Below are 27,587 nucleotides of genomic sequence, written 5' to 3'. Positions count from 1 at the left end.
GATGCACATTGAGGCCATACTCTTAATTGAAATGAATAGGATTCATATGTCTAACTACCGAATAGTTTCTCTAGTGTGAGAAGCTCGAAGTGTAAATAAGGACTAAAAGGTAAAACAGATAATGTGAAATAGGAATAAAAAGTGCAAAGGGGAAGGGGAAGTGGGAGGGGTAGAGAAAATAAAAGATGGGAACGGAATTAACATGAGAAAAAGAAAAAATGGAACAAAGTCTTTGTAGATAGGGAGGGGTGAAGAGGTTGAAGGGAGGGGAAGGGAATCGGGGAAAAATAAGAACCAAGAAGGATTATGTGAATATTCATATTTCAAATGATGAATGTCATTACATTGTATACCTTAAATGTACTAATAAAATTAATTAATTTAAAAAATTAATAGCCTTCTTTTACACAAATAACAGACTCACTGAGAGAGAAATTAGAGAAAAAAATCCTTTCAAAATAGCATCCAAAAAAAATGAAATATCTAGGAATCAATCTAACAAAGTAAAACACCCCTACCTTGAAAACTACAGCACTTTGAAAAAAATACATTGAAGAGGATATCAGAAAATGGAAAGAAACATCCCTTGCTCCTGGGTAGGGAGAACCAACATAGTACAAATGACCATACTTCCAAAACTGCTGTATAGATTCAGTGCAATCCCAATAGAATTCCCAACAGTATATTTCACAGAACTAGAGAAAACAATCCAAAACTTCATTTGAAACCAGAAGGGACCTAGAATAGCAAAAGAAATTTTAGGCATCAAACACATGACAATCCCCAACATGACACTATACTACAAAGCCACTGTCATAAAAACAGCATGGTACTGGCAAAGAAACAGACCCGAGGACCAGTAGTACCAATTGGAAGATGCAGATACGACTGCAGACATACTCAGCCACCTCATCTTCAACAAAGAAGCTAAACACCCTCACTGGATGAAAGATAGCCTTTTAATAAATGGTGTTGGAAAAATTGGATGTCAACCTGTGACAGATTCAAACTAGACCCCTATCTTTCACCATGCACTAAATTAAAATCAAAGTGGATCAAAGGTCTACATATTAAAAAAGAAACACTAAACTGGCTAGAAGGTAGGCTAGGTAGAACTCTTGAAGACATGAGAATCACCAGCTGGGAACTCATCCTATTAAAAAGCTTCTGCATTGCAAGAGAAACCACCAACAGAGATAAGACACAACCTACAATGTAGGAAAAAATTTTTACCAGCCGTTTCTCAGACAAAGTTCTACTATCTAGAATATATAAACCAAAACACTGGGTATTTGGCTTAGTGGTTCCACCACCTGCCTTGCCAGCACAAGGAGATGAATTCAATCCCCGGTACACAAAAACAATAAAATTAGAATATATAAACAACTTTAAAAAATCAAACTCCCAAATTCAAAGGCCCAATTCAAAAATGGTCATTTGAAATGAACAGACATTTCTCAGATGAAGAAGTAGAAACAGCAAATAAACATACTCAAATAAAAATGCTCAATATCACTGGTCATTTGAGAGATGCAAAAGAAAACAATGCTGAAATTCCACTAACCCCAGAAAGAATGGCTGCTATAGTGAAATCAACCTATAACAAATGCTGACAAGGTTTTAGGGAAAAAGGAACACTTCTTCTCTTGGTGGGAGTACAGACTGGAAAACTACTGTTGAAATCAATATGGGGATACCTCAAAGAACTAGGATTAGAGATCCCATTTGACTCAACTATTCCTCTGCTAGATATTTTCCCAAAAGAATTTGAAAAATCAGACCACAACGATATATGCTCACCCATGTTTATAGCAGCACAGTTTGTAGTAGCTAAAACTTGGAAACAACCCAGTGCCCATCAACTTGAGACTAGAGAAAGAAAATGTGTTTTTTTTTAAATAAAATGAAGTACTACTCAGCCATAAAGAATTAGAAATTAGAGTCATTTATAGCTAAATAGATGCACATTGAAGCCATACTCTTAGTGAAATAAATAGGACAAACTTGTGTAAATACTGAACACTTTCTTTGATGTGAGAAACTGAAAATGTAAATAATAATCAAAATGTGTAATAGATAATGTGAAACAGGAAGAAGAGGTCTAAAGGGGAAGAGGAAGTAGGAGGAGTAGGGGAAAGGAAAAGGTATGAGAAAAGGAAAAATGTAGAATAACCTTTGTTAATAGGGAGGGGTGGAGGGGGTTAAAGGGAGGGCAGAGGAATGGGAAATAAGAACTAAAATACATCATGTAAAGTTATAAATTCCCAATGCTGAATGTCATCATATTTCATACCTAAAATATACCAATAAACTTAGTGAAAACCATGCTTTGAACAGTAGGTATGAATTATCTTGAAACAAAAAAGAAAATTTCAGTAAAAGAATACAGGCTATAAAAAAACTAAATGGAAATTATAGAACCAGAAACAAAGAAAACACTAAAAACTCACTGAACAGACTCATTGGTATCTTGTAGATAACAGAGGAAAGAATCAGTGAAAGCAAAGACAGCTTGATAAAAATTGCCCGACAATTTCTGAACAACAGAGAAACAGGAGGAAAAGAGTACAGAGCATCGGGGACGTGTAGGATAATGAGAAAAGATTTTACATTGGTTACATTAGATTTCTAGAAAGAGAGAAGAAAGAGCATGGCAATAAAAATACTTGAAGAAAAAATTCTGAACATTTCCCAAAATTATGGAAAGATATAGTCACATAGATTCAAGAATCTAAGAAAAACCCTGATAGAATGAGGCCAGGGAAACACACAAGAAGACAATTCATAATGGAACTCTTCAAAACTAAAGACGAGGAAAATATCTTGAAAGCACACAGCGAAGTATGAGACATTATTTAGAGAGGAATATTACTTATATGTCACTTGAAACCATGAAAGCAAGCAGAAAGTGGCTCTAAGAGAAGTGGTTCTTTAAAAGGATAACAAAATTGATAAATGTCTAGGAAGATTGATATAAAGGGATGACAAATCACCAAAGTCAGGAATTAAAAAGAGCATTATTATAGGTCCTATAGCCAATAGCCATTTTGAGGATAATAAAGGAGTGCTATATACATAAATTTGACAACATAAATGGGTCAATACGTCAAAAAGCACAAACTGTCAGAACTCAGCCAAAATGAAAGAGATAATCTGAATTGTTCTATTATCACTAACAAAAATTCTGTAAAAGATCATTGGAAAATTCTATGAAATATTTAGAGAAGTAATACAAATTCAACAAAATCTGTTTAGGAAAATAGAAGATGTAGGAACTTTTCCCAGCACAATGTATGAGGACTTGATATTAAAACCAGACAGAGACTAAAGGAAGGAAGGAAGGAAGGAGTGAGGGAGGGGAGAAAACTAGATTTTGGGTTGATTTTTATAACTGGGAAGAGATGGGGGTCTAGTTTCATCCTTCTGCAGGTGGACATCCAGTTTCCCATCACCATTTGTTGAAAAGATCATCCATCAAACAAGTTTAAATATCATGTTGTTTCTCTTGTATGAGAAACCCAAAGTATAAATAAGGAGCAGAATGAAACATAGATATTAGAAAGTGGGAAATACTTCTTTAAATTGGAAAGGGAACAAGAGATGCGGGGGAAGGGAGTTAAAGAAAAACAGAATTGAAGGAGAAAAATAGAACTTTTGTAAAGGGGGAGGGAACAAAGGTTAGATGGGGGAGGGGACGGGGACAAAAACAAGAATCAAAACGTGTTATGTACATGTACATATCTCCTATGATGAAAGTGATCATTGTGTACTGCAAACACGGAGTAATAAAAATACATACATATAAGTTACCTGACAAATTAAAAAAGAATAGAAAGAGAGGACCATCCTTTTGCCAACGTATGTTCTCGGTTCTTTTGTAAAAAAAAAAAAAAAAAAAAAAAAATCACTTCACTGGAGATGCATGGGTTTACTTCTAAGTATTCTACTATATTTCGTTGGTCTTTATATCTATTTTTATGCTAACTTCATGCTGTTTTCATCAGTGCAGCTTTGTAGAATATATTGGAGTCAGGTAGTATAATGCCTCTTACTTTATTCTCTTTGCTAAGGACTGCCTTAGCTGTTAGGGCTTTTATTTTGTGGTTCCATACACATTTTGAGGTTCCTTTTCTAGTTCACAGAAGAATGTCATTGGCATTTTGATAGGGATTTCATTGAATCAGTACACTGCTCTGGACAATAAGGACCTTTAAACAATATTGAACTTTCCCAACACATGAACACGGGGTGTCTTTCAATTTTTGTGTTCTCCTTAATTTCTTTCTCCAGTGTTTTACATTTTTCATTGTAGAGCTGTTTCGCTTTTTTGGTACAGTTTGTTACTAGTTTTTTGTTTTGTTTTGTTTTTTTGTTTTTTTGAGACAGGGTCTCACTATGTAGTTGAGATCAACCTGGAACTCACTGTGTAGCCCAGGCGGATCTCGAACTCACAGCAATCTTCCTGCCTCAGCCTCCCTAGTGCTGGGATTACAGGCGGGCTCCATCACACCAGCCTTTATTACCAGGTATTTTTATTGTAGCAATTGTAAGTGAGACTGCTGTTTTGCTTTCTATTTCAAATAATTGGCCTTGGTTATATAGCAATGCTATTGATTTTCGTATATTGACTTTGTACCCCCAACAACCGAAGTATTCAGCAACTGTTAAGTGAATAAAAGAAAGTACAATTTGTATATATACCGTGGAATACTATTCAGCCATAAAAAAGAATGAAATCCTCTTGTTTGCAACAACATGACTGGAACTGTAGATCATTGGATTAAGTGAAATAAGCCAGTAACAGACAAGTGCTATACGATATCCTTCATATATAGAGAGTTTTAAAAAGCTAATTTCATAGAAATTTAGAGCAGTGCTTAACAGAGGCTGGCAGAGTAAATGGTGAGGAAGGAATGAGACAAAAGCAGTAAGTTCTTGTGTGCTATACATGACGATCATGTTAGTACTGTGTATTTTAAAAATTAGGAAAAGTATTTTGAATATTTTTACCACAAATAAAAATAAGCATTTAAGGATATAGGTTTGTCTACTATATACATACGTCAATTGTATAGATATGCATATTATTATACAATGTATGCATGCATTTAAACATCACACAATATCCCATAAATTATACAATTTTTATGTTTTTATATATGTATAATTTAAAATAAAACTACAGACCAATGTTTCATGTGAACACTGATGCAAAAATATTCAACAAAGTATCATCAAACAGAACTCAGCAATATATAAAATGAATTATACCCCCAAGACCAAAAAGGATTATTTCAGCGGTACAAGACTGTGTCAGTATTTGAAAGTCGTTCTATATAATATACTACATTAACAAACTAAAGAAGAAACTACATAATTAGACCAATTGATGCACAAAGATATTTGATAAAATACAGCATGCATTCATGATTTAGAAAACTCTCAACAAACCAAAAGTAAGAGGATTTTTCTTCAATTGGGTTAATAGCATTTTACAAAAAACAAAAAACAAAAAACAAAAAACAAACCAAAAAATGACTGCTATCATCATATATAATAGTAAAAGATTGCTTTCGTCAAAGATCAGCAATCCAGCAAGAAAAGTCCACTCTCACTACTCTTATTCAGTATAGTCCTAGCAGTTCTGGCCATTGCAAGGCAAGAAAGTAAAATAAAGGCATAATGATTGGGAATGAAGACAGAAAATGTCTCTATTGAAGTCCGCATGCATGTCTATGTAGAAAACATCAGAGGCTTTTTAAAAGCCTATAAAATTTAAAAGCCTAAGTGAATTTGGCAGAGTTTTATAAAATAAGATTAACATGAAAAATTCAATCACATTCCTAGAAAATGAAAGCAGGTACTACATGCAGAAAGGGAAATTTAAAACACAGTAGCACTTTCAATCACGCTAAAGGAAATGTAATACCTAGGCACAAATCTAACAAAACCATTCGAATTTCTATACAGGAGAATATAAAATATCGATGCAAAGAATCAAAAATCTAAATAAATGGGGAGAGATGCCTGTTCATGCATCGGAAGACTACAAATAGCAAAGATGTCAATTCTCCTAAACTGATCTGTGGATTTCATGTATTTCCTATCAATATCTCAGGAAGATACTTCGTAGAGATATACAAGATTTTTCTAAAATATATTTTGAAAAACCAAAGAACTAGAAATGCTAAATTAATCCTGGAAAGGAATATAGTGAAAAGAATCTCTCTCCCTACTGTTATGACTTATTACACAGCTATAGAGGCTAAAGCAGTGTGATATTGGCAGTTGGAGACATATATCAATAGAATAGATTGAGAACCCTAGCATAAGTGAACATAAACACTTTCAATTTATTTTTGACAAAGCTGCAAAAACAGTTCAATGGAGGAAGGACAACCATTTGAACAGTGCTAAAATAATTGGACATTCAGGCACAAAAATAAAATTAACCATGACTCAAAACTCACACTACATACTAAAATTAATTCAAAATGGGTAATAGGTTTAAATTACAGTATAAAATTATTCTAATGCATTTAAAATTTAAAATTTTAAAAATTTAAGCCGTTGCTTTCTAGAACTTGGTAAACATGATTCATAAAAGAAAAAAAGTTGAAGCTCATCAAAATCAAATTTTTCTCTGTAAAGATCCTGATAAAAGAATGAAAAGGTCAACTTGAGACTAGGAAGAATAATTACAAAGTAATTAATTTCCTAGAGCTGCCACAAAATACCACTGCAAACTTGATGCCTTAAAAGCATAGAAATGTATGTTCTCAGAGTATTGGAAGCTAGATGCCCAATATGAAGGTGTCAGCAGGGCCACGTCTCTCAGAAGGCGAATAGGGGAAGGATTCTCCTTTACCACTTCCTAACTTCTGGAGGTTGCTGGCAAGTCTTGGTACTCACTGGCGAAGGATGCATTACTCCAATCACTCTTTCCTTCATTACACGGTGTTCTCCAGTACGAATGTTCCTAAAGTTTGCTCTTCTCCTAAGGACCCACTACAATCCAGTATCATCTCCTTTTAACTTGTTTAGATCTTCCAAAACCTTATTTCCAAATAAAGTCACATTCATAGCTACCAGTGTTTTGGATTTGAACATACTTTTTGGGGGACCAGGTTAAGTCCCCAACATAAACCATGTTTTCAACAAAGGTCTTATATTCATAATATAAGTTCTACTAAAATGCAATCAGAACTCAAGAACAAGAACAAACCCTAAGTCAATGTAGTTATAAAATAAGCAACGACATGAACAGATATTTCACTGAAGAGATGACATGAATGTAAATTAAGCACAGGAATAAATGTTCAACATCGGTAGCAATGAGGAACTTTAAATTAAAACCAAAATGAAATATCACAACATACCTATTAAAACAGGTACAACCACTTTGAAAATCTATATGAAGATACCTCAAAAAAACTAGGATTAAAAGTCCCATTTGACCCAGCTATTCCTTGGCTAGATATGTTCCCAAAACATTTAAAAGAATGGTACCACAGTGATATATCCACACCTATGTTTATAGCAGCACAGTTTGTAATAGCTAAAATTTGAAAACAGCCCAATTGCCCTTCAGTTGGAGACTGGATAAAGAAGATGTATGTGTGTTTTTTTAATAAAATGGAGTACTACTGAGCCATAAAGAATAAGAAGCTAGAGACTTTTATAGCTAAATGGATGCACATTGAGGCCATACACTTAAGTGAAATAAATAGGACACACATGTGCAAATACCAATTGGCTTCTCTGGTGTGAAAAGCTGAAAGTATAAATAAGGATCAAAATGTATAATAGATAATGTGCAATAGGAAGAAAAGGTCTACAGGAGTAGAAGTGGGAGTGGTAGGGGAAAGGAAAGAAGGGAAAAATACGGGAAAAGGCAAAAATGGAAACAAAGTCTTTGTAAATAGGGACGGGTGGAGAGGTTGAAAGGAGGGCAGGGGAACTGGGAAAAAATGAGAACCAAGACTATTATGTAAAGGTACAAGATCCCAATGATGAACATAATTGTACTGTATACCTAAAATACACCAATAATTTAATGGGGGAAAAAACAGATGGGGCTGGGGATTTAGTTCAATGGTGATGCTGCCTGCCTTGCAAGTGGAAGATCCTGAGTTCCATCCCCGGTACAAAACAAAACAACAACAACAAAAAAAACAACACAAAACAAAACAAATATAAAATTTTAAAATATGATAATACTAAATGTTGGTGAGGATGTGGAGAAACTGAATCATACTGTGCAGTTGAGAAAGTAAAATGGTACATACCCTTCAGAAACCAGTCTCAGGTTCTCATAAATGTAAACATATACTTATCAAATCTTCCAACAAACACTCTGAGCATAGCGAAATGGAACCTTACGTCCACACAAAAATGCAAGGCAATTATTCCCAGCAGCTGTACTTGTAACAGCGAAATGCCGAAACAGTACAAATGTCCAGCAATGAGTGAAAGTTGCACGAGCTGAGCTCTATCCATACAGTGGAGTATGACACAGCAATAAAAAGGAACGAGCTACTGGCAATGGGCAATAATCTGAATAAAACTCAATGGCATAATACTTAGTGGAAACCTTAATTTTAAAAGGCTACATATAATGTGATTCCATTTATATAACATTGTTGAAATGACAAAAACAACAAACTGGTGGTTTTCATGGAATGGGAATAGACGTTAGGTCAAATCCAAGAAGTTAGCACATATGTTTTGGTAGTGGACAAAGGTCTCTGCACATATTTTGATTGGGGTGGTGGCTGTGCAAATCTATATTTGGGGTAGAATTGTATAGGACTGTACACATGCACCTGAATGAAGATTAAAACATGGTGAAAGTTGAATAAAGTCTGCATTAGTTTTCTCATAATACCTGACACCCATAACTGTAAGGAAAGGTTTAATTAGGCTCATGTTTTAAGGGGATTCCATCCATGGGCCCTGGCTCCAAGGCAGGAATATCATGATGGAAAGGACCCTGTGCAACAAACCCACTTAGTTCATGGTAACCAAGAAGCCAAGCGAGTAAATAGGGAAGGGTGAAGAGGGTGAACGGAGAGCAGGGGAACGGGGAAAAAATAAGAACCAAGATAGATCATGTAAAGGTGCAAGGTCCCAATGATGAACATAACTGTATTGTTTACCTTAAATGTACCAATGAATTTAATGGAAAAAGAAAAAGAAAAAAAGAAGCTAAGCAAGGAAACAGCAGTGGAGCAGAAGGGGCTGTAAATCACAGAGCCCAAGCCACACCTCCGTGACCACCCAGACACGCTCAGAAGTGTCCTCCACCAATCCCCAGGCTGATCTCAAAGCCAATAAAGTTGACACTATACTCTAACTGCCATAAGGTCTTCAGTGAACAGGACTCCACCAATATATAGGGAGAGCTTTTTTTTGAGGGGGTGCACTGGGGATTAAATTTGGGTCCTTGCACTTGAGAGCCAGGCAGCGGCACCACTGAGCTAAATTCCCAGCCCAGGACTACACCAATATAAATTCTCTAGTTTTAATATTGTACCGTAGCTACAGTATATTGGCTTCTACCATTGGGGAAAAATGGAGTATGAAGCATGCAGGACTCTTTTGGCTATTTTTTGCAACTTCCCGTATAATCATTTCAAATTTAAAAGTTTTTTTTTTTTAAAGAGATCTGACAGGCAAGTGTGTGGATTCTCTTAAATTATTTTAATTATCTTCATCAGGGTTAGCAGAGGTATTACATGCTCTGTGTAGTGATAGTAAAGATTCGCCAAGCACTTGGTACACGTGAGATGTTGCGATAAACATTTTATATTCATTGTCTCAGGGGATAACCAGAGGTAAATAGGATTATGTCACACACACTCCCTTTTTGCAGGTCAGAAAACTGAAACGCAAAGAAGTTCAGTAACCTGGCCCAGGTTACAGCAACCTGTGTGGCAAAACTAAGGCTTGAACCAAGGTCTATGTGACTGCAAAGCTTGTGCTCCTAAGCAAAAGGACAGAATGACTCCATATTGGAGCTATAGTGAGGCCAAAATGAGGCGTCATGTGACAATTGTCTAGCTCCATGTTTGGAACACAGCTGGCATCAGGGAGGATAGTGCAGTTTTATTATCATAATGGTTTACTAATTGTGGTCTTATTATCGAGGGACATCTAGTCCTTATATTTACAGCAATATCGGACCCTTATTTATGCAATTGTAAAAATAGCCATCACCTAAGATTATCGTGGATCTGGGCAGAAATAAAAGGTAATGCTGTGTGTGAAAAGTGTTCTGTAAACAGCAAAGCTCCCTGCATGCTAGCTGCATTGCATTTTCTTCCATTACTTTCCCTCTAGATTGGCAGCTAAAAAGCTTTTTGCCTCTCAGCCATGCCCCAATCCACGAGCTCATCACCCGGCTCGCTCACTGTGTGTTTCTATGGCATCAATCACCATAGTTTCTAGATTCTCTGACAGAAATATTAGGTGAAAGGCAGTTTAACAGAAGGAATCAGTGAATTTGATTCAAAGAACTCCATCCTCTTCTCCTCAAAGCAGTGTTGAGCCCGAGAGGCAGCAGGTCACATATTCACTGCTTCCCCATGCATTGTTTCCCCATTCTTTCTGCAAAACTTAGGTAAAGTGATGAATTTCAAGTTATGTTTTCAGGCTTTTGATGAAATCAATTGTGCTCCTGGGATAAAATTTCACAGTTGTTGCTCTATAGCAGGTTTGGCAAACTGTGACCTGTGAGCTGTTTTTGAGCTATGAGTGTTTGTTGCTTTTTTTTCAAGGGCTTGGAGAATGTTTTGTTTTGTTTTTTTAATCATGACATGTGAAAAATTACATGAAATTCTCATTTCAATACCCATAAATAAAGTTTCAAGGGAACACAGCCACCCTTGTTGTTCATGTGGAATTAAGAAGTCATAAAGTCAAAAATATATATCATTTGGCCCCATACAGATAAAACTCATCAACCCCAGCCCTGCATGCTAAGAAAATCAGCAATCGGTTATAGCTGGCTCTGTGCTCAATCTACATCTAGCCCAGCTCTCACCCCTACACATCACCCACCCTACTCTCCTCTCCACTCTCCACATGTTTTTAAAACACACTTGTCTCCCATACTAGGGAGCAAATTCTTTGGAGGACGAGGTCTGTTATTTTCTGTTTCATATTTATAACCCACTAGGTGCCTAGTACAGGGTTTTGTGCATAATAGACAAATAATGAGCATTTAAGAAAAAAAAAACCCAACAACACGGAGCCAAACCAATTTCCATAGCAACTGAATTTCATGACTGAGGGTTCATTGTGCAGAATCTTTTATATCCAGTCCGTTCCACTCAGGGTTGGAGGTCAGATGTGAAGATGCTACAGGTAAAATAGTCTTTGAATTCTACAGCACAAAGAAAAAGGCACAAATCACAATTCTGCTTAAATGTCTGTTGTTTTTACCCTTAAAGAATACCTTTTTAAATGTTTCATAAAAACCCAAAAAGCAGCTTTAAAAAATAACAAGGAAATAATTTACATTTTCAATGTATACCCTTATAACCTTTTGTACAATTGGAATTTGTGCCATGAGATGCATTACTTTTACAAAAATCAATTTAATTTTTTTAAAACATGTTTATTTCTTCTTTCTTGATTGTGGATACCTCTGAGTTTTTTATTATTCATTTCATTATACCCATGCTTTACATTTCTTTTGTATCTATTCAGTAGTTAAGAAAACATTTGACTACATAATAATAACGAATTTCTGCATGACAAAAACACTTAAACAAAGGAAAAAGATAACTCCATTAGGGAAAAAGGGGCTTTATAGTACATAAAGAATAAATTCGCCAAAATGAATTGTGCCTACAGATCAGTAAGAAATAGGCCAACAAGCCTTAAAGAAAAACAGGTGAAATGAACAAACAGGGCACAGAAGAGCAAGTACACAAATTAGAATTTCTAATTATTTTTCTAAACCAAATACATCACATAGGGGTTACTCATAACACGTATTCATAACAAGTGTTATTTCCCCTTGTTTTCTCCACCCTGCTTTCTGCAGCCTAATATTGATATGAGAGATTGACTGGCGACATACAAAAAGGTGTTCAGCTTCAGCAAATATAAGAAATGTGAATTTCAGTTCCTCTCTGATGCCATCTTCACCTATAATGCGGACAAAGTTTAATGGCACATTTTGCTGGTAAAAGTATAGGGAAAGCAGCACTCACCTACATTGCTGGTGGAAATATTAATTTTCTCCGAATGAAATACACATGCTGTGTGACCTGAAAGTTTCACTTCAAGGAATTTATTCTATAAATGTTCTCATATATGTGTGAAATAATTTACATACCAGGTCATTCATTTGTAGCATTTTTTTTGTGACAGGAAAATATTAGAAAAATAAATATAAAACAATAGGTATTCGGTGCATAAATGATATTAAATCCATACAATCCAATGCTATGAAAGTGTACAAAATAATAAAGGAAATAATTTATATTCTGAGATCAGGAAAAAAACTAAAACTTTTCAATATTTTGAATTTGGGCCACATAATGCATTCTTTACCAAAATTTTAATTTTTAAAATGTGTGCTTATTCTTTGTTTCTTGATGATATTTCAGTTTTTATATTATTATTTCTTACACATATTCTATACAGTTCTTTTTTATTTATTCAATAGTTAATAAAAATCTATTAAAATAAATATCTGGGGCCAGGGATTAACTCAGTGGTTCTGCTGCCTGCCTCGCAAGTGCAAGGTCCCGGGTTTGATGCCCAGCACCAAAACATAAAATAAATGCCTGTTTGGAAGAATATGGGTTTGGTAATAGGGAGGACTGTAGGTATTGGCTAAAATTTTTAGCACGTAAAAAATTGAATGAGTCTGGATCTTTACCATGAAAAGCAAGGTTTACGGAAATATAAACGCACTTTAATTTAGTTACAGGCAATGATGGTAATGAACATGGGCAAAAGCTCTCACAGTGACTCATTAATTTTGACAATAGAAGTGTAAATAGGGCATTAGTTAGAATTTCTAATTATTCTCCTATGCGAAATACACATAGGGGTTAGTCATGACACGTATTTGTAACAAGTAATATTTTCCCCTTGTTTTCTGCAGCCTAATATTGATATGAGAGAATGAACATATCTGCTCTCACCAGGTTTCTTTTCAACAATGTTTCCATGCAAATATCAAAATCAATTGGATCATTAATGACTACTTCACAAGCTAACCAAATTAGAAAAATCCCTCATTCTCTGAGTGTACTCTTTCCAGGGATGAGATTTAGTGTACAGTGTGTACTTATGCAGAAAAAAACTTAACTGTTAAAAGAGTAATTAATTTTTCTTACACTAGCTGCCAGGCCCAATCTTTCTCAAGTTTCAGTGGAAGTCTTCAGTAGCCAAATAATACATGTGATTTCAAAATGCTAGGACTACCCAGTGCTTCCCAATGGCACCAACAATACAACACTGTATTTCAAGTGTTGGTGCCTGTTTGCTGGTCTCCCCCCACCTCCAGCTCATAAGCTCTATGCAAGCAGGAACGCCTGGCACATTTGTTCATTCTTTTAGTTTCCTCCTCTAGGTTTCCATAAACATTGGCAGAAAATTGGTGTTCAGTTGGTTGTTAAAAGAATGAATGAATAAATGAGCACCCATCCCCATTGTTTTCTGCTAATTTGAAAAGCAGGAGCATTTAGAGACATGGTTGTGTAGACTTGGGGGTATAAGTGATTAACAAAGCACATGCAGGACTCCCCAGCCGTGCTTTACTGTGAGCCGCTGCTTAACTCCACCCTAGGGAGCATGGTCTGCAACTACCAGCGCATAAAATGAGTCAGGTGTAAGAACCCACAAGAACAAATGAGCACTGTGTCTGAACTGCTGCACCCTTGGCCTTCATGGTCATTTGTGGTTTGTTAATTTTCTTTTGCTCTCCACTGCTTGATTCAGTTACCAATATGAATCAACTGCTAAAACCAGTCCAGATAACATCCATTAGAAAAACTTAAAATTCAGCTGAATTTTTAACCCTCTGCTCATTAATTTTCACAGAAAATAAATACTTATAATACATTTGAATACATATCCCTAGCTGCGTATACTGCTTTTACTCATTTTTGTCTCTAAAACCTCTTGCCATTCAATAGACCAGGAGTTGGCAAATAATGGCGCATGGGCTTTTCCCCTATTGCTGTAAATAAACTTTTACGGAACACAGCCACACCCATTTGCTTGTATATTGTCTGTGGCTGCATTCACAACACAGTTAAGGAGCTTTGATAAAGACTATCTTGTCCACAAGCCTGAACCTTTTACTACCTAGTGCTTCACAGGAAATGCTTGCAGACTACCCCACTACCTCTGCGTGCTCCTACAGCAAAAAATCTAAAAAGAAGAGTACATGCATTCAACAAATAGCTAACATTTCACTAAACTCTGCTATGTGCCTGGCACTAAGAATTTTAAACTGATAAAGACCCGGAATAGTGTTTGTACAGAACATACTTCCAGCAACAAGAAATGTACCTATTCTCCTTCCAGATGACAGCGATAAACAATGCCACATTTGAAAGCTAAATTTTACAATAAAAGCCACCAGACATAGCATGGAGAGCTGAGACAGACTAATATGCTTTATCTTTCACAGAAACAATTGCATATTTGCTATAGTCCTGGAGGAATATCATTCATTTCAGCTGAGAAATAGCTAACACAACTGATGCACACTGGCATCACCATAGGAAAATCCCTAAACATGTAGCTACTACTGCTACTGCTAGTGTCTGATAGCGTCAGCAGTTATTACAGGCCAGGCACATATATTAACTTGCCTAATGCTCATGAAAGCTCTGAGTTAGGGGCTATTATCATCATCCTCTCTTTCCACATGAGGAAGTCGAGGTTCAGTGAAGTGAAGGAACTTGGCCTTGTTACATAGCTACAAGTAAGAGATTAGAAATTTGAATTTATGTAGTTTGGCTTTGGAGTCTGAGCTCTGAACCATCTACACTGATTCTATGATTTGGGGACATAAAATGAAATTTGGGGCCTTCATCTCTCAGTCTTTTCTTGCCATAGCATTTAAGATTCCTTGGTTTTAATATGCACTTACATGTACCTAACTGTGGGAATGACTAAAGACAATATAAGACACTTATTATTCATCCACTCAATCAATAATCAATGGCTGCCTACAATGTGACCCAAGCTCTGGGGATAAAACAGTGAACCACACAGATGCAAAACTTGCTCTTGCACCTCCTTGCAGTCTAGTGCAGTGCAGTAACAATACTGACAGACATTTGTAGAGTGCTTACAGCATGCTACAGATCATGCTATGTAATTCATGTGGGTTGTGTCTTTCAATGGTCACAGCTATCATTAGCTCCATGTCCAGAGGAGAAAACTGAGTCTGAGAAAGATTTGGTACTTACCAAAGGTGAGTGGCAAGTGGTGTGAGAGGGACGGACTTTATTTTACAGTGTCCTCAGATATAGCCTAGAACAGTCACCGCTTCAGTGAATGAGTGTATAAATCTCGTCACCAAATCAGTGAATCTATCTTAAGAGCAATTCATTCCTCCTTTGTGAAACAATGACACAGCTTCCTCTTCCTAACAGAGATCAAACCTGCCACTGATAACCTGTATCCCAGCTCTGTTGAAACACTCGAAGCTTTGATTCCTTTACTTATCCCCCTCTTGCCTACATTTCAATCATTCCATCTCCACTAGAACATTCCCATCAGTTACTGAACTCTATTCTATTATCTTTGATCTCTAAAAATCCAGTAGTCCCCCACCCTCTTCACAGCAAAACTCCTCTACAATGATCTCCACCTGATGTGTTATCTTCTCCACTCCTATTTCCTTTCTCAGTGCTCGTGGATCTGGATTCCTTGCTTGTCACTCCACTGAGACAGTTCTGGGATTGTTCGACCAACAATCTTTTTTTTTTTTTATTGCCAAATCAAATAAATGCTTTGGGTCCTCAGATTCCTTGCTCTATCAGCAGCATTAGAGAACATCAACTACTCTTTGAAACGCTCTCCAAGGTGATATTACACTTTCTGATTTTCTTACCTTGCTGGTCATTCATTCTCACTGTCCTTTGCAGGCTCCTTTTATTTTACTGGACCTTTAAATGTGTGATTCTTTAGGGTTTGGACTTCCACCCTCTTTCTTTATCTGCATTTTCCTGTTTTGTTTTGTTTTTTTAAATCTTGTTTTGTTCTGGTGGAACTGAAGATTAAACCCAGGTATTAACACATGCTAGGCAAATGCTTTACCACTGTGCTACACCCCTAACCCTTTTCATTTTGAGACAGGGTCTCACTAAGTTGTCCAGGCTGGGCTCAAAGTTGTAATCCTCCTGCTTCAGCCTCCCATGTAGCTAAGTCTACACTTCTACTGGGCAATACTACCTGGCCCCGAGGCTTTAAGGATCATCTATAAATGAAAACTTTTGGTAATCTTTGGGGACTAACATTTCTGTTTAAGTTCCCCTCTGATGAGGTGTAGCAACAAAAGCAAAAGAGAACATAGACCTTTTATTCCTATTAAGAAACAGAGTACTATGTACCTAGAACTCCAGATGCAGCAGGAGATACCCATGAGTACTAGGTGCCCAGCATAGAGAGATACCCACAGTTGCCTGGAAGGAAATGAAATTATTTATGAGCACATATGAAGCATCCCTTAAGGGCCCTCAGGGTCATGTGGGAGCTAGACAGATGCAGTTTATTATTGGCAATGTGAGTTTATTCATATTGGCAAGGCTGGAGAAACAGGATATGATTCAAGTCATATTTTATACCTCCTGCTTCTTAGGATGTTGACATGAGTGGTGAGGAAGAAATCTGTGCCAAGCTCTATCTTCCAAAAACACCACTCCCTCCTTGCCCAAAGCCACTGGTAAATAGAAAATAAAATGCCAGTGGCCTTACAATAATGCTTTATTTGGGAAAATTCAAAGGGGGATGGTCAGTTAGTAACATTGGCTGTGGGTCAGTACGTTCAATCCATTAGTTTGCAAAGGCTTTCCAAATAACCCGGGCATAATAATCATACTAATTAAGTGTGCCACTCTAGTTTGCTCCATTCACAATGGCTTGGGATTTTCAAAAATAGTTAATTATGAGTATGAGAGAGTTCTGTACTTTTGACAAAAGATCAGATATCTGGACCAGATAAATTTTCTTCACTAGTACAAAACAGCAATCTTCTCTGATATTAGTCAGCTCCAGTGCTCCTTTGGAACAGCACCAGATAGAGACAGCTCCCTTGAAACTACAGAGCCTCTAGAGGTTATTTATGCAGCTCTGATTTATGAAACAGGTGTTCCCTGTTTAAATCTGGACTGTCTCTTTCCTGAGCTCTTTAGATATATAAGAGATGGGAGAAAGTTTAAGAACACATCATTGCTAACTTTGGACATCTGTTGCTCTTAATGAGCTCTTAGGGATAAGATCAGATAAATTAATGAGAACTTGATAATCAATGGCTGGTTAGTTGCAGTAATGAACTTCTAAGTAGAGATAACCAATGCCTCTTACTATTTCTTCAATCTGTGAAGTTTTTGAATCCTTCAGCCTCCCTAATATTGGTCCTGTTGAGGATACTGAAGAGACACAATTTTAAGAAAAGAACTGGAGGGGGTGAAGGGAGGGTAGGACAAGTACTGTATCCCTAAAATGTACCAATAAACTCAATTAAAGCTGATAAAAAAAGAAAAGAAAAGAACTGGGAACCAAGATATCAGAAGGGGCACAGCAAAGTGATAATGAGAACAATAACAAGAGAAATGCATACGTACGATGCATCAGGTACTGTATTCATAAGGCGAGTGCTGCTTATTATCTCCATATTATAGAAGAAAAATTGTGGCTTTAGAAATTAAATAATTTGCTTGCAGTCACATGAATAGTATGTGTCAGAGCCAGAATTCAATTCCATATCTGTCCTAATCCAACTCCCACTGTGCGTGGTCCATTATACTAACCTAGAAGAAAGGAAAAGAAAAAAAAATCTTTAAACAGATAAAATATAAAATATGACACTAAAATGTAAAAACAGTGTAAAATGTAAAACAGTGATGTGTTTTCAAGCTTTTCTCCATAGCCAATATACCCAAGAAACTCAGGAGAAAGAAGTATATTTTAGACCATCAGTCTATCTTAATGTCCCTCAGGCATCCACATTTCCTTACGTCCTTTTCCAAGAAGCAACTGGTGCAAGCTACTGTGACACTTGTCCTTATGATTAGAATCTTGAAGTTTCAAAACTCAATTGTCTAAAATATCAGCTTAATTCCATTCTTATTCTGCCTCTTGGGGTGTTTCTGGTGCAAGGACCCACTCACCCTCCAAGAACAGCAAATTAGACAGCTCTGGTCAGAATCCTAAACTGTGCCGTGACCAGCAGAGATCCTGTCTGAACACATTCCTGGCTATCCTTCCTTGGGAATGCAGACAAGCTGGGGAGGGAGTAAAGAGAAATTAACCAGGATGCAGGCTAAAGGCTGTGGGCTCTGGATCACAAAGGCTAGAAGCTAAGATGTAAAATGACCCAAGGCAACCAGTGGCAGAAAGACTGAAGAACAAGTCCTTAATGAGTCCTGAAATTCCAGCTATGAAAGGTCTGGGAACTGCAGCCCACCAACAAAAGTGGAGTGGAAGATGGCTATCAAGAGCTGGAACAGGATGGAAAGGTTGGAAGCCAATTGTGAAAGTCTCTGTCCCTGAGTTCCAAGTAATCCTTACAAACCTTAGCTTGGCCTTCTGAGTGCTCCAAATTTCCTTTCCAGCCTTCTCCCTCACCATCCCCTTCATCTGTTCACATAAACGCACCAAGTATTTTCCATTCCTCTGAGGTTTTCATTATGTTGTTCCTTCAGCCTGGAATGCCTTTCCTCACATCCTGGAGCAGAAAAATTAGCTTGTCTTTCAAGGATCAAATTGAAAATTACCTTCTCTGCAAAGCCACCTTCATCCTTCCCAATCACTGCATCCTCTCCGTGGACACAAACCTTACTTGTATCCTTCACAGCAGCACATAAATGATGTTATATTGTTCTTGTTCATGTATTGTCTGGGTCTTACTAATGTGGAAGCTCTTTGAAGACTTTGGACTTTTGTCCTACCTATCTTTATGGTCCTACATCCTGGCAAAAAGCCCAGCACAAAATGAGACTCTTAATAAATATTTCTTGAATGAGTGATATAGAACAATGAGTTCCTGAATGAATGCTAGAGACCAACCATGATATATAAAACATTTAAACAGCAGACAAGGCAAAAATTCTGTTCTCTTTCCAAGCAGCTCTCTTCCTTTTTTTTCCAAAAAGGATTTCATGTGGCTTAAAAATTATGTAGAGTTGGATTAAGGAATTTTTGAAGAGGAGAGCAAGCAAGTGATTTTGCTGTAACAACTAATCCCTTGGTTTAGAGCATTAGGAAATAAAATACACCTTTAAAAGTCTATTTTTCTGCTTTTTTTGCTTACTTTGGCAGCACATATACTAAAAGTCTATTTTCTGCTTTTTCACTCTTGACAGAAGCACACTACCCTTGGTCAAACAATGATGCTCTTGAAACTTTAAAACACAGGATACCAACATCCCAGTGTCTCTTTTCATTAATTTTTTGTTATTTTTTTCCTCAGAGTTAACAAGTAAAGGACATAGGTGAAGAAAAAGATGTCAAGTAGAGATGAAGAAAAGTGTTAAAAAGAAATAAATTTTCAGGGAAAAAGAGGAAGTAAATCTTACCCACTGGGAGATGATATCAAGTGAGTCAGTGTCCTTAAATGTAACAACTACCAACTTCCAAAGAAGTTTTGAAAATGCTCTTTATGAAAGAGAGAGATAGAAATGTACAGAGATAGAGACAGATGGGATAAAGAGCCAGACAGAGAGAGGGAAGGAGAGACAGAGAGAGACAAACAGAGAATATATGTACTTAGATGAGTTAAAGAAAAGATAAGAAGACAAATCAGCAACTCCACCAGAAAAAGGGGAGCATGACTGGCAGAGGACTTGAATATAAAGAAGTTATTCTCTCAGCCAGTGCCCCTTGTGAGCCATGACACACACTGGCAGAGTTGGCTGTAAGCTTGGAATGGAGGGAAGCTGAGAGGCTTACAAAAGAAAGGAGCCTGTGACATTATCAGCTTTATGTTCCCACTGCTAAATAGCTTAGCCATGGATTTGAAAAAGTGATAGACACAAAACCTCTCCCGGAAAAGAACCATATTTTATTTAATAAATAATTTAATTAAAAACATTTTGGGTACCGGGGATTAAACTCAGGACCTTGTGCTTGTGAGGCAGGCACGGCACCACTGAGCTACATCCTTGGCCAGAACCATATTTTAAACGTAAAGATTGACACAACATACAAACATGTAGACTATTTTCCTTGGTTTCCTTTTAAAAAGAAAAACTTTGTCATTTGCAGTAATGGTTTATTTTGTCAATATAGAAAATCTTTTCAGAATATATAGAAGCAATATCTAAAATTTTCTATTTGTTAATGAACTTTTCTCATTGCCAACAACTTAAACCTAGTCCCCTCCTCCCCAGAAAGACAAGTTATAGCTACTGCTTAAACATTCATCTTCCCTTTCTAATTGCTGTGTAGGAGTAATCCTGTGATTCTGGAAGGAAACTTCAGTGAATAAATGAACGACTCTCATTTGCTATTTGGAAGTTATAAAAATTACAAGACATCATTCCATTATATTCCCTCATTTCCTTGTCATTGGGAAAGGTTCCAACCTTTCATCATATTAAAAAGCAATTATCAAAATGTTTTATTCCATAATAAGTTTGACTACTAAGAGAGAAAGTATTCAGGAATCAAAATAAGGGGGTTCGTTTTAGCATATAAACAAGTGAGTCAACCCTCCAAATCAGAAAAAAAATAGTGAAAGATGTCTCTTCACACCATCCATTCGGAATTTGTTGTCTTCAGTTTGTTTTTTCTGTATTGCTTGATCCACATTAAACCATTGTGATTGCATTATAGATGCTGTCTTCTTGCTGACTATGCAAGCTATAGAGTAGGGTTAGTTACAGTTCCTACCAAAGTTGTTACATAGCACTATTCACTAAGATCTGCGGAACTCTGTTAGAAAGAATTCAGAGGTTGCTCTCTCCTGCCATCAGACAATAAGTAGTAGGCTCTGTAGCCACCATATGTAGGGCACTACCCTTCTGAGCTGGAGAGGATTACCACAGGATTTAAAGACACACCACCTAACCCCTTGGTAATAATCCTTAACATTTGTGCAGAACCTTACACTTTATAAAGGGCTTCCTCTGGGCTATCACTTCTATGCTTTCAATAACCCAAAGAAGCCGGTAAAGTAGATCTTACCAATCCTCGTTTGAGAAATGAGACAAATGATGCTCAAAGGGTTTATATACCTTGCCCGAAATCATGGAGTTAGTTATCAAAACAGCAGCAGCCAAAACCAGAGCCCAAGTCTATGATGAAGAGCGCAGTGCTCCGTCACACCCCGTTGCTTCTCACACAGCAGCAAATGCAGGTGCATGCATAGAAGAGACAGAGAAGAATCAAATGATATATATGGTAGAACCATTAGCCTGAGCCATCAGTCAGAAGGAGCAAAAGATAAATGATGAGGTGAACTGAGGTGGCACCCCTGGCCAAAGCTGCTAGACTATCTGGAATGTTTGTGTGAATTAGAAAAAATAAAAGTGTTTGCTTCAGACGGACGCAGTCTGGAGAGGGCATGTAGCTTACAAAACTCTTGCAGGGAGTAGAAAAAAAGGGGGAAATGGGTGAAAGCTTGGTAAACATAGATTAGATTTCAACCATCACTGTTCTCCTAGGTCAGGTAGCTTGCTACTGGGCATTTCTACATGATTGTGATTTGCACAAGCACATCTGATAACAGGGAAAACTCACTAGCACTTTTGCTGCTCAAAAGGTGGTTCTTGGATCAGCAGCATAGGTTTTCATCTGGGAGTTTGCTAGATATGCAGAATCCCAGGCCCCACTTTCAAACCTACTCCTCAGAACTTGCACTGTGATGAAATCCCCACGTAATTTGAGAAGTCCCACACTGCTAAGGAAGGCAAGTCAAGAGCAGGCATTCTGAGAGTTGCAGATATACTGGGTGTTGATGAGATAATGATTACCCATAAAATGGCAAGCAGTTTGCTGGGGCTGGAGAAGAGGCACTCAGAGTAAGGAGAACCCCCTTCCCTCTCACGTCACGCTGCTTGGAAGTCTGTTTAGAATCAACTTGTATTCTTCCTGGATTACTTGATTTGACAGAAACTATTTGAGCCATCTCTGATACACCAAGCCCTACACACTGAAAGCTCAAACCTGGCAGCCTCTGCTCTCAAGGAAATCACGCCTAGATGTAAGAGAGGATGTACCATCCAATCTGGTCAGCAGCCTAGTGATGTAAACAGCGCGCTGGAGGAGCAGCCCACAACTGCATCTGTGGTATTTGAGTTACATGTTAAAAGATGAGGAACTGCCCACCCAGAGAGGTGTCTATTTTCACCACTGAATTATGGACCTTTTATGAGGATCAGGTTTACTTTATATCGTACCCACCTTTCCCATCTCAGGGCCTAGCACAGTGGCCAATGCATAGCTGTTACTCAATGAATGTTTGTTAACTGAATAGCCAACTGACAGCCTGGCCAAAAAAGTGACTGAGTAGCTTTGGAAAGAGCAGCATTTAGAGCAATATTGGAAATGCAAAGATTTTATGCCCAGCAAATAGTGTGGTTCAGATTACATTGGGGCAATGAATGAAGAACTGAGGGAAAAATCTGAGAAATACAGGATGATGTTAGGATTTCTTATCTGAAAGAAAAAATGCTACAATAAGACAGAAACATTTTAAAAATCCACCTTTGTTAAGTCTAAATTATCTTTAACAATGACCTGAGTGAACCTGCAATCAGGTCCATTCTCTCCATGTGAGCTGAGTGGAGCGCTGGGAAGGGCTGCTGCTAGGAATTAGGCCTGCTTTTTCCAGCTCACTGTGGGGTTCCATTTTGCTTTAGGTGAGGGAATGGGAATTTTCCTTTTACAAATCTCCATTGCACAGAACAAGGCAGGAGTTCCCTGAATGAAATTGAAGCATTAGTCTATTTTTGTAATCTGCATAATACTTCCACAGAGGGATAGAGGGAGGAAGTCACTGGCAAACAAGCCAGGGACCCAAATGAGCTTATCTGGGCAACAAAGCACATTGCAACCCGGCAGCCCCAGGGCTTCCATGCACTGAATATTCAGTTATGTAGCATAATTGGCTTGGAGCCTGCATATGCTGTAAGTTGAACACAGATGGCATTTTCTACAACATAAGAAATCCATTTCATAAATGTAAGTTAGATTCTGCTTCTTATTGTAAAAAGATTATTTGCACATCCAGGGAAGGCTAAGGAGTTTGGTGTGGTTGAAATCAGGAGAGGGCCGGGGTTTTAGCTCAGTGCTTCCACCACCTGCCTCACAGAGCACAAGGTCTTGACTTAGATCCCCGGTACCAAAAAGGAAGAGAGAGAGAGAGAGAGAGGGAAGAAAAAAGGGTTGGGGATTAAGCTCAGTGGTTCCAGCGGCTGCTTCGCAAGCACAAGGACCCGAGTTCGATACCCAGTAACAAAAAAAGAAGTGAAAGAAAGAAAGAAAGAAAGAAAGAAAGAAAGAAAGAAAGAAAGAAAGAAAGAAAGAAAGTGATCAGGAGAGCTGGTGGGGGTTAGTAGTGGAAGGAAAGATTTCATGCAAAAGATGCAGAGGCCTTAAACCAAGCCCATGAGATGTGGGGGAAGAAGACAATGAGAATTTCAGAGCATTTCCAGAAATTAGGGATGAATTGGTGGGTGGGCAAAGGTTGGGGAGAATTAAGAATGACTTCTAGATTTCTCATTTTGCCAATAACATAGGCTGGGGCCTAGGAGATGAAGACAATGAATCTGAGTATGAATGTGTGGAGTTGGAGGTGCCTATGGGTCATTCACACTTCTTGTAAGCGTGGGAAACACAGGGCTGGAGTTGAGAGGGAGGACTGGAGATGCAGACTTGCAAATTAGGAGCATAGTGTTAGTGAAAACCATGAAGTCAAGTGCTTCTCCTGGGAAGAATACATAGAACTAGGAAAAGAGGATGAAGAGGGAACCCTGAGAAAATCTGACGGATGGATGGATGGATGGATGGATGGTTTCAGGATTCACAAGGTTGTCAAGAGTTTGCAATGATATAAGAGGCTGCAGAGGATAAGTCCTGAGAGGAAATCGTATTGGTCAATCAGATTGGTCCTTGATGATATTTGCCCAAACAGTTTCAATGGTGCAAGGGAGCAAAGGGCTACGTGATAGTTGGAAGAAAACTGACTGCAAAATGAAAAACAGAAAATCCTCGCATGAATGAGGCGGTTGCTTGAGAAAGATCAGTTTTAGGAGAGGGAGTTTTAGTATGCCAGAGGCTTGAGGATGCTGCACAGAGAGGGATAGATTTGGGTGATGACAGAAGGAGTATTTGACGGGGAGGTAGGTCCCTGAAAATATAACAGAAAGGATGTATCTTAGAAAGGAAGAACACCTGTGGTTTGAAAAAGGAAGGAACAAACAAAAAAGTCAATAAACGGTGGACTGTGGTGTTTTGAAAACATCCTTTTCGTTAATTAAAAAATCCATGCCTGGAGAATTAACAGGAAAGATAAGAGGAAAGTTACAATCAGGATCAGCTGTGTAAAAGAATGATGTGAATCTCTCATGCCAACTTATGATTAATTAACATACAGCACCCCAACAATTATGCATACACACATACATATATATGTCAGATTAGCTTCTTTTTAAGTTTTATTTCTTTCACAGTTAAACTCTATTTAGGTGTGTCTCATCTTCTTCACTTGTGGCTTATGCAATATTGTTGGTTCACCATCTTAAAAGATTTAGAAGGAGCATTGGATTGAGCAGAAGAAAATTCTCAAATGTCAGTTTACTTCCTTGACATTTACCTTGACAATTAAGGGGCAAGAGAGGGAGAGAGTGAGGAAGAGGGGGAGGGAGAGGGAGAGAAACGGAAAGAATAATGCATATAATGGAAAAACTGAAGGCAACTTTATGACCTTATCACACTAAAGAGATATGCTTGCTAACGGTGATACTGCTCCCATTTTGACAGAAGATTATGTTTTTGAAAGAAGCTTTTTGCCAGGCCCCTGGTAGTTACATATAATTACTACATCCTAGGGAACACAAATGTGATGAAAACTCAGCAGATGTGTCCTTTGGAGGTCATCGTGTACGATGTGATTTGATGTGCATTACTGCAAAACTTATTCTGAGATTTTCTGTTTTGCTTCCCCACACAATGACTCATCTATTGGCCTAAGACATTAAAATCTGTATGATTTTTTAAGGTGGATGTTGGAAAATCCTTTTGACTCTAGCATAAAGTGAACATCATAAAATAATAACTATCATTTATTGAGTGCCTGCTGTGTGACAGACACATGGCATATATTAGCATAGTGTTCAAAATCTTTTATTAAATCTGTTTTAATTTTTTCCATAATCATAAGAGATAAGCAATATTATCAATCCCTTTTTATATATAGGAAAAAACTGAGGCTCATCTCCCAGCTACTACAATAGTTTTTTTTTTATCATGAACAGAAAGCATAACTGAAGAATTGTTTCCGTGTTCTGTCTCCAATTCTTTTCTTTTTTTTTTTTAGTAGTACACATTTGTAGTACATACAGTTTACAATCATCTCGGGGAGTGGGTACATGTCCATAATACATATTGTTTCTTTTGTTAGTCCCCTTTCCCTCCCCTTCCACCTCCCTCTCGCCTCCTCCTCTAAATCCTATCTCTCCGTTTTCATTCATCAGTATTGTTAACCTTGGCTTATGTTTATGGCACACAATGTTCATATTCATTGAGGTTATTCTGTTCCTGTACATAGCACAACTTTATTCTACTTACTTCGCCTTCCCTTCCCCATTTCCTCCCCTTGGTCTCCTGGGTCCCTTCCCATTTGCAAGAGATCCATCCCCCATCTCCTTCTGTCCATCCTTTATTGCACTTTTTATTTGTATATTGTCTTACTCAAATGAGAGATATCCCATACAGCAGTTAAGCTTGTGTGTTTGATTTATTCCACTCAACATTGTATTTCCAGTTCTTTCTTAGAGTCACTTCAGTCAAACCCTTGCTTCCACCACTCCACAGAAACTGCTCCAGCTATGTCACCAGTCACCTCCAAGTTCCCCATCCTTGTGTCAATCCTCAGTCTTAATCTCTTTTCATCCAATAGCAGCATATAAAACAGTGAATTGCTCTTACCTCTTTAGTACACTTTGTTCCCTTCGTTTTCAGGATACCACACTGTTGATTGTCTTCCAGCTTTATTGATCACTCCTTAATCTCCTCCTTAGTTACCTCTTCTCTGACTTCTTAATGGGGTGAGGCGTTAGGAATCAGTCCTTAGATCTCATCTCTATTTCCATCACTACTCAGGTGGTCTCATCTGGACTCTATTTTTGTAGGCCATCTATACACCTATGATTCCAAAATTTATTTTTCCAACATGGACTTCTCCCTTGAACTTCATACTTGTGAATCTAATTTCTTATTCAACATCATCCCTACAAGGAATTCTAACAGACATCTCCATATGTCAGAAACACTGTTCTTGGTCTCTCCACAATACAAAGGTAAGAAGGCATTGTAAGGGCTAGGATTATAGCTCAACAGTAGGATGCTTTTCTAGTGTGCACAAGTCCCTGGGTTTGATCTCCAGCTCTACTGATAAAAGGAGCTTATGAAAGCATTGTGTATATATACTATAACATCAGCTCATATAAATTATATATGTTTTTACATTATGTAAATTTATCATATAATTTGACAATTTATAATTTCAAAAGGTTTTTGTAACAGGAAGAGAGAATGAAGACCTTTCCAAATTGCACCCTTTCTCACATGTACACAGTGTCTACATCCTCTGGCTGTTCAGGTTAAAACTTTGGAGTCACTGTTGACATCATTCTTTTTCTCTTTCACCATTCAAAATATGTACAGAATTCGATCATTCCTCACCATCTCCATTGCCACCTTCTCATCCTTTGCTATTTCACCAGTAATGCTTCTGTCTGCCACATGTACCCATGTGGCTAGGTCCATTTTCTCTTTGCTTAAATGTCACCTTCTCAACATGGCTTACCCTGACCACCCTGTTTGATACTGCAACCTACATCCTCTCCTCGAAATTCCACATCAAAGAACCCTGATCAAATTTCTTTAGTTCCTGACATTTACCACCTCCGATCACATCAAATAATCTCTGCACTTATGAAGTTAATTATTTGCTCTCTGTTTCCCTTGGTTAGACTGTAAGGGCAGAGATTTCTAGCTATTCTATTCCATATGATATCCCCAGCACCTAATCAATATCTGGAACATAGCGACACCCATCAATGTTTGTTGAATTGAAATAGAAAGCATAAGTATCCACCAAAGCTTGGTTACACAGAGATGGGTCTAGCTTTCGAACCCCAGCCTCTCTAATCAAGGCCCAT

At 37.7% G+C, this 27,587-nt stretch overlaps 1 protein-coding gene across 1 annotated transcript in view; it reads right to left on the bottom strand.

Moving 5' to 3' along the window:
• Window positions 1-17,972: 17,972 nt before the first annotated feature.
• The window catches only part of Adgrg4 (adhesion G protein-coupled receptor G4), a 133,644-nt gene continuing 124,029 nt past the window's right edge, over window positions 17,973-27,587 (bottom strand). The window contains 2 exon segments of the mRNA XM_010642650.1: window positions 17,973-18,011; window positions 18,978-19,049. Coding sequence (XP_010640952.1) covers window positions 17,973-18,011; window positions 18,978-19,049 — 111 coding nt within the window.

This window comes from Fukomys damarensis, unplaced genomic scaffold (genome assembly GCF_012274545.1).
Source record: "Fukomys damarensis isolate Sample0158 unplaced genomic scaffold, DMR_v1.0_HiC HiC_scaffold_39, whole genome shotgun sequence".
Taxonomy (NCBI): Eukaryota; Metazoa; Chordata; class Mammalia; order Rodentia; family Bathyergidae; genus Fukomys; species Fukomys damarensis.
The sequence above is the reverse complement of the archived record's forward strand: the minus strand, read 5'-3'. Positions and strand labels throughout refer to the sequence as shown.